The following is a 12,321-nucleotide window of genomic DNA, read 5'->3' as shown; positions in this document are numbered from 1 at the left end:
CTCGGAAACATATTCTAAACTACTTCTGCTTCTTCAGTGCCTCCCTCCCCTCTATTATCAAGGCCTGGATGGGGCCCCAGGATAAAACCCATTCCGTTTGGATGAGAGTAAGCATGAACCTTGGTAGCTCCTACTTCCCGAGGATAAGTTTAACTCATCAAGTGCTTTGTTTTCCCAAGCAGCAATAAAGAGCCAAGACGTTTTCCAGACAGAATCATTCAATGGCAGGATACATTTTCCAAAGATGGCCAGAACAATATCCTCTATGGCGTACGTCAAAGCAACCTTGACAATCTACAATTGAGTGGTAGGGACTTTTTCTCTCCCCTTGTACTTAGGTGGATCTTCAACACTTGCATCTGAAAATGAACGTGGCAGATTCTAAAATGTCCCGGTACCCTTCCCTCCAGTTTTCTTCCCATGTAGCTTTTCATGGTTCTTCATTCTCCCAGTTTCAGAAAGACAGATTTACCCTGAACTTAGCTGCTTCTCTTGCTGTTGCTTTACTGTTGGCTGGGTCAAATTCTCTCTCTCTTTTTTCCTTTCTGGCAACTGTGTGGAATGTATAGACCCTCAAACACCACTCCAGATCATGCAGGAGGCATGAGAGTTAATGGTGATGAAGATGTCTATTAATAGGGTGCTACCAGAAAAATGACTTTTGGCTGGGTGTTGGTGGCTCACACCTTTAATCCCTGCATACAGGAGGCAGAGGTAGATGGATCTCTGTGAGTCTGAAGCCAGCCTAGTCTACAGAGTGAGTTCCTGGACAGCTAGGACTGTTACACAGAGAAATCCTGTCGGGGGAGGGGAGAGGGAAGAAAGAAAGAAAAATGACTTCCATATCAAGATGGCATGTCAGCTATTCTTTGTCATTTTAATAACCTCAAATTACCATTGAGGGGGTCTTGAACTCATATGATATGAAAGCCCTTCAGGCCAGAAAGAAAAAGCCCTGCCTTCCACCTTTCCTTAGTCTGTAACTTTTCTTATGATAACATCTTGAACACAAGGATCTCAGACTCTAGGGGCTGGGGTTAGAGTTGACAGTGGTTAGCTCAATTTCCCTGTTAGTTCAAACATCTGTTATCTTTTAGGGCCCAGTACCTGGCCTAGAGGCAGTCTCTTGGTAGATAATTCCTTCTATATAGTGCTAGAAGCATGAGTGCTTTGGATAGACAATGTCTCTGTGGGTTCTAGAGAACGTCCAGGGCTCTTAAGGAAGAAACTTCTCAGTCCACTTTGCCCAGAGAAGATCCAGCGTGTGCAAAGAGGAGGGAGGGTGGAGGAGGTTGGAACCAGGGTGATGGCTTCCTTGGCGGTTCTCCAGCAGCAGACGGGAGACTTGCGGAAGTGACGAGGATCCTGGAAGTTTCCAGGTGTGGAGCATCATGTGACTAGGCAGAGCCTCACATCAAGATCCAAGCGTCAGTTTATGCTGTCCCTCATGGCGTACCTTGCACGAGGGGATTCTCCGTCTCTGGAACCACTCTGTCAGTGCTAGCATCCTTCTTCTTCCCTGGTGAGAAGATCAGAAGGTTACCCCTCCTGTGTTTGGCCTCTCGGCATACTCATCCTCCATACTCGTCCTCAGGCCCTGAACACTAGATCTCCTGAGCCCAGTCACCCCTCACGGGAAAGGGGATGTTTGTTAAGAACAGGACGTTCTTCTTAATGTCTACATATCGTCTGCACCCATACCATGAGTCAGGGCTGTGCCGCGCTTGGTTACATGACAAGACGTCACGTGGCTGAGCTAGGACCAGTCCCTGGACATATTGTGTGGAGCTTTTACATTACCCAGGTGGCCACAGTTGTTCTTTTATGAACCTTTATGATGTTAGGTTAAGCGAGAGGAGCCTATGACAGAGAACCGCATAGTGGGGTTCGATTCATGTGAACTGCCCAGAATAGATAAAGAAAGTAGACTTGTGGTTGCCTAGGGCTGGGGAAAACACAGGGGAGTTGGCAAGTGTTGACTAAGTGGTTATAATCTTCTTTTGGTGGGGGAGGTGAGAGAAATGTTCTAAAATTGGTTGTGGGTTGGAGGTAAAGCTCTGGATTAACTTAAAGCCATTAAATTGTGCACTTTAACTAGGTGAATTGTACAATGTATGGTTTATAGCTCAATAAAACAGTCTTTAAAAACGGATCTTTTCTTGGCTTCTACCTTCTTACCACAAATCTTGGGGAGCAAAGGGTGTGGGATAGACCCTCTTCCTCACAGACAGGACCCTCAAATGGAGTGCCGTCTAAGCTGTGCACCTCCACCTCAACTTCCCTGCCTCTTGAGAAAAATGTGCAAGTCCCTGTCACTCCTGGACCCAAGCCCTGGTCCCAGAAGACCCTGGTCTTCTAGGGCACTGCTAACATAGTAAGACCACCAAGCTCAGCCTGAAAACAGCCATGAAGCCTGTTCCATCTGAGATGCTCCTTCAGGGTCAAGGCAGAGGGCATCTAGGAGGATGCAGGGATGATTATCTGTGTAGAGAGCCTAAAACCTGAGCTGACCAGGTTTTCCTTACCACTCCTCTGTAGAAGTTGGTGTTATCAGCCACTGGCCGGGGGTGGGTGGTAGGTGGTGGGTGGTGGGTGGGGGTGGGGCTTCTCTTGAGCGTTCCTTTCCTAAGAATGGTTGACAGGGAGCTGGGCAGAGGTGGCTCATGCCTTTAATCCCAGCACTTGGGAGGCAGAGGCAGGTGGATCTCGGTGAGTTTGAGGCCAGCCTCAAAAGCGAGTTCCAGGACAGCCAGGACTGTTACACAGAGAAACCCTGTCCCACAAAACAAAACAACAACAACAACACAAAAAAAACAAAACAACAACAAAAACAAAAGGTTGGCAAGAAGAGAGTAGGATTCATCGATTTCATCAATACTTCCCCTCAATAACCATTCACCACTGCTGTTCCTGTCTCAGGAACCCTGTTGCTCAAGGAACTCCCCACTCCCCAAATGTCTCAGTATGTCTCCTCATGACCCAGCCTTTGCTTTGGTGAGGCTCAAAAGTCAGCAGGAGCAGACAAGTAATTAGTCCTTGGGATGGAGTTAGTAAAGGCGATTAAAGGAAGGATATTAATCAGACTGAAGGTAGGCAGATGGGGGGAGTTAGGGAAGGCTTTCTGGGACACGCTCACCTTGAAGACTCAGCAAGAGAGGGCCAGATGGAAAGGGAAAATCACAGAAAGTGCCTTCTAGGCAGAGAGACTATAGTGTGCACAGGCCTGTGGGGAAGGCGAGAGAGTGGCTCCTTTGAGGAACCACAGAAAGAAAATCAAGTTGTTCTGGTTGGAGACCAAAGTCTGAGGGGAGGGCCAAGACATGAGACCGGAGAAGCAAAGAGGCAGGCCTCTGAATCTAAGTGGGAGGAGGTCCAGCCCCGGCTTTCCCTTCCCCCATGTTTTGCACATATAAGACTCCTACCTGAGCAGAGGCCATGGTGCCATGCCCCAAGGAGACCAGCTAGAATCAGGAAGAGTGAGATGGGCACAATCACCAGCAGCACATCCTTGTAGGAGGCCTTCCCGGAGGCTGCGTCATGGAAGGCAGAGTCAGAAATGAGTCTGATGCACCACAATCCCCAAACTATTGCCTACTGGTCCTTAGCGTACCTGCCTCATGATGGCAGCTCTCCCAGGGAGTGACTGTGGCCGTATCCCAGCTGACGGGGTTGGAGGCAATGCAGGTATAGGCCACATCCTGGTCTCCCAGCCCCAGTGAGACACTTAGCAACTGTCCATTTGAGAAAAAGCTGTGCAGTTCGGCATCACCGTCCGTTGTCCTCTCCTGCCGCCAACTATAGGTTATATCACTGGTGTTGGAGACCCAGCAGGACAAGAAGACTTGGCAGGTATTGGGGGCTTGCGCCTCTTCCGCTGCAGCAGTGAACACTTGCACCATGGGCTTGGGTACTGTGTCTGTGTAAGAATGACAGTGGGTTAGAGGGCTGCTGGGCGGAGTCCACAGCTCCGTGTCTGGGTTCTATGCCTGGTTAGATGCTTCTTTTGTTCTTCAATCTCATTGACCGTCCAGTTACTGATTCTTTAGCTCGGTATCTAAAGCTTTTATGGAATGATTCATGTCAACCTCTTCAGCTACACTCTCTGCTGGTCTTCCTTGCCTATTCCATTGGTTTGCAGTTCTCCCAACCATGAGGTGCTGTTTCGTACATGTCATGCTTTTGTGTGGCTCTTCTGTGCACATAAATGCCCCCGCCTCCTCTAAAGGCAGGCTTAGTCTGTATTCGGGCTTGTCCTCACACTCACAATCCTCCCGCTTCTGCTTTCAGAATGCTGCAGTTGCAGGACTGTGCCACCAAGCCTGGTCCTATTCTTCCCCTTCCGGCCCACCTAGGGACCTCTTAGGCATCCTTTAAGAGCCCTCCCACCCCCGTCAGACACACTGCTTTATGCCTTGACTGGGACACCTTCCCTGATAGCTCAGGTGTGACTCGGAACTCTCTGGGCGTTCTGCTCATGTCTCCTTTCACAGTGTGCCAGTCAGTCAACAAGGGATGACAAGCGTTTATTAGTTCAGGTAAGAACCCACATTCCTGCACTTTAGGTGAAGGAGACAGGCACTGACACGTGCTGATGAACAAGAAAATAATTGGTAGGGCATAAAACGCAGTGAATGAGGAGCCTGGAGGGAGGGGCTCTGTCATCGCTGTAACCTTCGCTCTCTAGTGCTGGCAAATTGGTGTTTGATACCTGGGCTGCTAACTAATAGTGTCCTGGCATCCTAAGCAGCGGCTCCTCATTCCTTTAGAGATTGATGAGTAAACCCCGAGTCTCCAGCAACGGGGCCTGTGGGAGAGCATTACAGTGACAACAGGAGGGCCGAGTCGCTGACAGCATTCCAAAGTCAAGCAGAGTAAAACCTCGTTAATGCCAGCTCAATCTGGTGGGATTTGTGATATGAAAAAAGAAATGATTTGCTGGGCATACTAATAGTATAAACAGAGATTACAGGGGGGATATTTACACCACTTAAGAGGACAAGCTGCCTCCAAACACGATCAGGCACAGTAGAAACACCCATCGACATTTCTGGTAACCGATCCGCTAATTCAAATCATTCTTATCTATTGTCAAAACCGAGCTCCTAAGGACGGCTGCTTGGCAGCTTCCTGCAATTAGTTCTAATCACGCTATGTATTTGGAAGCAATAAAACAGCAATTTCCTTAAAATCTGTAATTCAGATACCGAGAACAAGGCATTTTAGGGCTTAGTGGTGTGGGTGCTGCATGCATTACCACGCTCAATGTCCCTGTTTCACATGTGCGGCAACTGAGACATGGAGGAGGAGAGAGGCTCCAGGGCCTGCGTGGCTGTGGCGGTTATTCCCTGTACAAGGGCACTGGGGTAGGGGGCTGCATAGTGCTGAGATCCAGCCAGCATTTTGCCTGCTGAGTTGCACAATTTGCTTCAGGCCTTTGTGTTTCTGGACATGCAACCTCTAACTGTAAATCAGCATCCTGAATAGCTCAGTCAAGAGCAGGTAAGACAGCTGTCTCCGGGGCTTTGAGCATCTTCCCCAGTTTGCATACAGCATCTCTCTCTCCTACCTCCTCTTTCCAGCTCCTATCCTATCCCCACTTTCCATTCTTGAATTTGGATTCTCAGCAACCTTCCACATTTTTGAGTATTTACTGAACCAGCGGTGTGGGGCCACTCACATTTTTGTCTCAAGTCGTTAGATAGAGGAGATGAATGGGAATTAAAAAAAGGCCTGGAGCAGTGGAAATGAATGGAGATAGTGGAGGAGAGACAGAGGGAGGGAAGAAGATAGGGAGAGAAAGAAAGAGAGAGGGAGAGAGGGAGGGAGGAAGGAAAGAAGAGGGGGGAAGAGAGGGAGGGAGGAAGGAAAGGAGAGAGGGAGAGAGAAAGAGAGGGATGGAGAGAGGGAGGGAGGAAGGAAAGGAGAGAGGGAGAGAGGAAGGGAGGGAGGGAGGGAGAGAGGCTGAGAAAGAGAACTCATTCTATCCTCAGCTAATTCATCCACTCCAGCTGCAGGGACAATTGCAGCTGCACACGATGCGATGTTGGCATTGTGCAGTAAAGCCCAGCCCATGGACCCTAAGAAATAAAAATAGTGACTATTTTTAGCTCTTAAGTAAAGCAGCTCAGGTTGGCTTTGAATCCATAGCAATCCTCCTGCCTCAGACTTCCAAGTGTTAGGATTACGGGCATGTGTTACCTACCACAGCCAATTAAAAGATCTTTTAGGAAAAGTAAAGCTGGGGGTGGGGATGGTCTAGATCCCTGTTAGAATTGGTTTAGTATGTACAAAGCCCTGGGTTGAATCCTTAGTGCTAACTTTAGAACAACAGAAATAAAAAAAGAAAAAGAAAGAAAGAAAGAAAACAACAAAACCTCTACAAAACAACAAAAGCTCTGTAATGGGAGTGTGATGGGGTGGGGTGGGAGAAGGGAGGGTGGAAGGGGAGAGGGAGGGGAGAAGGGAGGGAATGGGATGGTTAAGATGGGGGAAGGACAGAGAGGGAGAGCAAAGAAAGATATTTTGATTGAGGGAGCCATCATGGGGCTAACAAGAAACCTGGCACTAGGGAAATTCCCAGGAATCCACAAGGATGACCCCAGCTAAGACCCTAAGCAACTGTGGAGAGGATGTCTGAACTGGCCTTCCCCTGAAATCAGATTGATGACTACCTTAATTGTCATCATAGAACCTTCATGCAGCAACTGATGGAAGCAGATGCAGAGATCCACAGTTAAGCACTGGGCCGAGCTTCCAGAGACCAGGTCAAGAGAGAGAGAAGCAATAATATAAGCAAAGGGGTCATGACCTCATGACCATAATGGGGATACCCACAGAAAGAGCTGACCTGAGCTAGTGAGAATTCACTGACTCTGGACTGATAGTGGGGGAACCTGCATAGGACCCAAACTAGGCCCACTGAATGTGGGTACAGTTGTGTAGTTTGGTCAGTCTGTGGGGCCACTAGCAGTGAGACCAGGATTTATCCCTGGTGATTGAACTGGTGTTTTGGAACTCATTCGTTTTGGAGGGATGCCTTGCTCAGTCTAGATAAAAGGGGCAGGTCCTTGGTCCTGCCTCAAAGTAATGTGTCAGATTTTGTCAACTCCACTTAGGAAGCCTTACTCTTCTCTCTGAGGAGTGGATTGGGGGCTGGGGTGGGTGGAAGGTAGAGGGAGTGGGAACTTGGATAGGTATGTAAAATGAGAAAAGATTGTTTTTAAAAAATAAATCTAATTGAAAAAACAAAAATATAGAACAAAAATTCTATAATTAATTACAGTTCAAGTTTAATTTAACTTGTAAGTAAAAAACTATTTATGTCCTATGTCACATTTTTCTCTTCCTTTTTAGTGGTAAATAAAATAATATAGTACCACCTGTAGTCTACGATGATACCTTAGAGAGGATCGACAGGCCGCTTTGCCCACACACCACTGTGCTTCATCTTTATGGGCTCAGTGTATAGTACGTGCTATAAGGCTCGCTGTACAAATGAGGGAAAAGGTGACGGTCTGGTGGGTAAACATCATTCCAAGCCTGCTGAGCCAAGGAAAGAACGAACAGTGTCCAGATGAGGTTGGTGGCCTGTGGAGCCGGCTGCTTCGTGAGGTGCTCCCCTGGGAAGTGTAGATGTGACTTCTGGGGAGTAGCTCTTCTCTGACTTAGCATCATGGCCAAAGGCCATGCCTTTCTGGAACCTAGCCCTCCCCAGCTGCCAAGGCTCCAGGTGCTCGGCTGACAGTTTGCAGGAGGAGAGTCGGAACCAGTGTTGGGTACACTTACCGTACACCTTGAGATGCAGGGTCTGGGTCCAGGTTTGACCCCCCGTGTCCACCATCAGCACAGAGAAGTTGCCACTGTCTTCAGTTTTCAGGGGCCCAAGCTCCAGGCTGAGGTTGCCATGCAGCTGGACTCGGCCCAGGAAGTGGGAGCGATACAGAGTCTCCAAGGAACCCCGAAAAAATGTGGCCAGGAGCTCCTCTGATGGCCAGAGAGATCGCCAGATGGCCTCCCGCACTTGGAAGCCGGGAGGGCACTCTGCGTCCAGCAGCACAGAGTCTCCTACCTTGCTTAGCACTTGGACACTGATAACCACAATGGGAAGGAGTGCTGTAAGGACAGAAACCATGGTGAATCAGACTGTGTAGGTGTCTTGTCCTACTCCTGGCAAACAGCAGAGTTTCTTGGAATTGAATTAGCCCCCACCCCCACCCAGCAGCTGTGCTGAGTTGAGGGTGTAGTAGTGTGTGTCATGGATGGGGGAACAAAACAGGAAGAGAATCTAAGTCTCTGTTCATGGAGAAACCAGACCTCAAAACAGCCATTAAAATAAATTAAGGATCATGATGAGAAAAAATGGCTGCATACAAGTAGCTTAATAGGGGTCCTCACCCAGCTTGGAGCAGCCTCGGAGAAGAAACAACCTGAAGGAGGAATAGAACCAGCCAGTCAAGCAGTGGCTACAGGAATAGGGATGGAGAAGGTCTACAGGCTGAGGGAGCAGCACCAGGAGCAATGTAAGGGAGAGAGCATGGGGAAATGAAATTGGTTCTGTGGAGGGGGAGGAAGTAGGCAGTGTCACCAAGAGTTGGTGGGATCACACTATGCCATGAGGCAGTATTGGTTTCTGGGCTAAAAAGCCCAGAACAATTGTGTGTGTGTGTGTGTGTGTGTGTGTGTGTGTGTGTGTGTGTGTGTTTGTGTGTGTTTGTGTGTGTGTCTCACATATCTTTGAAATGAGAAAGTGACCTGATGAAATGCCTAAGACAGTCATGACAGGAGGCATGGAGAATGCATTGGTGGTGGGGGAAGTTCAAGGCTGTTTATATTAATGCAAGAGAGAGGTGATGGCAACTTGAACAAAGGAAGGGAACTGTGGGGAAGGGGAGGATTGAGACAGAGAGATGAATAGTGTAATTAGCAAACGCTGGGATTAGATTAGGTCCGGAGAGTGAAGGAGAGAACTGAAAACCCAGAGCAGCTACCCAGGTCTTTGGGATCCATTGCCCATCATTGCATCTGAAACAAGGACAGAGACAGACAGGAGATGAGATGGCAAGATGCTGGCTTTTCTGAGGAGTGGTTTGAGTGTGGAGTATGAGGAAGACAACCCTTCTTGAGCTGCCCTCTTGACCCTTTTCCTGCCTTGTTTACGCTTACTCTGGAAGATCACCATCACCTCTAACCTCTCCCGTCTCTCACTGCAGGTATACATTCTTTCTGTTTTCCCACAGTGATCAGGGATCAGCACCCCTGTCTTATTATTGTCTGTTTCTGAATCAGCATCTCCCACCAGGCCATGAACTCTTTCAGGTCAAGAGCAAATGTCTTCATCCATGTACTTGTAGTGCCCTGGTTTAATACCAGACCACAGGAGTTCAGTAAATTGCACTGAGTTTGCAGAGAACTGACCTCAAGCCTGGCATAGAAGAAGGCCTTGGGATGCATGGAAAGGTTAGGATGATATGTAATATAACCAAGGCTGGGAGTTGGGCTAAGGACACCTGTTCAGCCTGGCCACTCTGCTGGCCGCAAGTCTAGTCCTTATCCACATCCTTGCCGTTGCTGGGCCCGGCCATCTCCATCCTGATAGGATAAGTGTTAATGGGAGATGTCAGTTGAAACTGAGGTTCTCTCGTGTCCTGGCTCTGCCACAAATCAGCTGTGTGACCTTCAGCTCGTCACCTTCCTACTCTAAATAGGACAGGGAGGCTGTGTGCTGTCCTCTGTTGCCAGAAAGATCCTCTCTAAAGACAATCGAAGGTCTGAAAATGCAGTGAGTTCTTGTCTAGTCCTTATGAGTCTCTGAAGGAAGCAACAGTGTCTTGGGGTCTGTGAACTCCATCCTGGCCCTGCAGGGGCTGGCCTTGTCATGTTGACTACTTGTTGATCAAAGAGGGGGACTCAGGCACAGATGGATGAAGGGGCCACCGAGGGTTTGGAGACTATCCTCAAGCCCACAGGGACCATGTTTAACCTGTTGTCATCTTTCCTCTCTACCCAATGTCTGTCTTCCCTTGTACAGGCTGATAAACATTCCTCAGACCATAGGGAGCCCCGCTCTGCTTCCCCCCTCTTCTCCCTGGGCTGTAGAGTCCCCACGTGCCAGTACTGACAGATCCCCATCATCTCTGCCCCCAACTTTCTCTCAAAACTGCCATCATGTTAAGCTTCTCTGGGTCCTAGAACAGACGGTGTCTCCTGGCTACAGATGCCACTAATGCTGCCACCCCATTTCATCCAAAACCCTGCGTTAGGCTGCTCCAGACTTTGCTTCGTTCTCCATTTCTCCTTAGTTTCTGGGTTCTTACTTGGTTTTGAGAGGCTGCTGCCTAGAGGTCTGATGAGGGCAGCCGGGTAGGGGCTTTCAGCTCCCCAGAGGACAGGCTCCACTTACCTTCGCAGAGAAGAAGACCCCAGAGGCACCACATGGCCGACGTGCTCCTTCGGAAGACTTCCTCAGCAAATCAGGATATCCTCAGCCAAATGAGTGCAGGGCAGGCGCTGTGGTCCCGCCGGAAAGTCCCATGTTCAGAAGGAGGAATCTTGACTCAAAACAAGATGTCTTGAAAGTGAAAGCATCCTGAATAAAGTGGAAGTTGGCTTCGGTCCTGGCTGGGCCTAACTGGGCTTTCAGGAGCGGATTCTTGTAAGTCAGCCCTTTTTCTGGGCATGTGTCTTGCCAAAGCATGGTGACAAGCACACCCACACAGCCCGTGTGCTCCTTGCAGATTGTCACCAGGCCTCTCTGCATCCAACCCTGCCCGTGGTTGTGTCTAATCACCATCATTGCCACAGACAGCCCTCTGAGCTGCAGTTCTGAGCGCCGCTTCCCCTCTGCTTAAAAATCTTTGAACGCCTTCTGCTGCCCACTGGATAAAGACTAAACCCCGAGCTTAGCCTGCGAGGCTCTCCTGCTTCTCCAGGCGGACTGCCCACATCCCCAGTCCTCTCTGGCCATCCTAGCCAGATTGCCTCTACTTAGAAGCACCCATTTGAGATGTGTGCACATTGTATTGACTTCCCCAGCAGGCATGCTCTTCCATCTATCCCAGCAGACCCAGGCTGGTTCTGCACCCCGCCAGGCAACCTTCAAGGCTTCCTGACTACAGCAGAGTGACAAGCCTCTGTACCCGTGTGCACTTACTCTCTCCTTACGCCCCCGACACGTTGCTGTTGTAGCTTCATCGTTTCCGTAGGCTGCTAAGCAGCACCACTTGCATTTGCTTCTGTGCTGGACATGCTCACTATTTAACAAATAGCTGTTAAATGAGTGAATGACTGCTAGACACGGGCACCCCTTTTGCTTTTATGTAAGGCTGAGGACCATTCTCAGAGCTGAGCTTCTTGTAGCCCTGGTGGAAGTATTAGTGGAGAAAGGAATTTAAAGCCAGTGTGAGGTTAGGCAGCTTTCTGGATTTGCAACGGGGCTGAGCACAGGTCTACTCTGTCACAGTTGCCCCTCCTCAATCTTATTCTCTGCCATTAGCTATTTAGCTGATCCTCCTCTTCCTCCTCTCCTCCTCCTCCTCTCTTCTTCTTCTTCTTCTTCTTCTTCTTCTTCTTCTTCTTCTTCTTCTTCTTCTTCTTCTTCTTCTTCCTCCTCCTCCTCCTCCTCCTCCTCCCCTTCCTTCTTCTTCCTCCTCCTCCTTCCTCCTCTTCCTCCTCCTCCTCCTCCTCCTCTTCCTCCTCCTCCTCCTCCTCCTCCTCCTCTTCTTCTTCTTCGTCTTCTTTTTCCGTACTAGGGATGGAATGGAAGGCCTCTGGAATGTTCTATTACTGAACACCTCTATCCCTAGCAGGGAAGTTTTCTTAAGATGTTGCCCTTGAGAAAGATTCCAAAATGTCCTGGGTGTGGATCATTATGTGTTGTCCTGCATAGCCTCTAGCTTCTCAGTCAAATGGGTATCAAGCTTTGGTATCGTTGAATCAGGAGTTAGACATATAGGATGGGAGCTGATGAGCAGGAGGGCTTGGGGCAAGAGTCCCTGCCTGTAGAAAGAGACACGCCAGGAAGAGTGAAGGCCGCTGGCATACAGGCAGTCAGCATTGTGTGAGGGGTCGGGGGAAGGTGTCTGAGGACCTGGCCAGGGATTGTGTCCTGAGCAGGAGACTTTGAGCATGATTTAGATGGGAAGAGGAAAAGGAGGCCAGAGGTTCTGGTGGGCCTTGAACACAAGGAGAGGGTAGAGTGTGTGAAGAGTCTGTAGTGGGAAAGTACCAAGTAGGCTCCAGGAACCGCGAGGGGCAGTCCGGGAGCAGTCTCTGGAAGGTGATGGGGGAAGAGCGGAAGGGGGCTTTGGAGTCTGATTATGCAGG

At 49.3% G+C, this 12,321-nt stretch overlaps 1 protein-coding gene across 1 annotated transcript; it reads right to left on the bottom strand.

Annotated features, from left to right (window-relative positions):
• Positions 1 to 200: 200 nt before the first annotated feature.
• Slamf8 (SLAM family member 8) lies at positions 201 to 10,587 on the bottom strand. Its single transcript, XM_087906123.1, has 5 exons — positions 10,400 to 10,587; positions 7,786 to 8,112; positions 3,611 to 3,916; positions 3,423 to 3,530; positions 201 to 1,519 (listed from the first exon to the last, which is right to left on the bottom strand). The coding sequence occupies exons 1-5, from the start codon at positions 10,431 to 10,433 to the stop codon at positions 1,446 to 1,448; spliced, it is 849 nt and encodes a 282-aa protein (XP_087762249.1). The 5' UTR covers positions 10,434 to 10,587; the 3' UTR covers positions 201 to 1,445.
• Positions 10,588 to 12,321: the final 1,734 nt, after the last annotated feature.

Source organism: Myodes glareolus, chromosome 5, assembly GCF_982192425.1.
Source record: "Myodes glareolus chromosome 5, mMyoGla1.1, whole genome shotgun sequence".
NCBI classification, from domain to species: domain Eukaryota; kingdom Metazoa; phylum Chordata; class Mammalia; order Rodentia; family Cricetidae; genus Myodes; species Myodes glareolus.
Note: the sequence above shows the minus strand (reverse complement) of the source record. Positions and strands in the feature narration are given on the sequence as shown.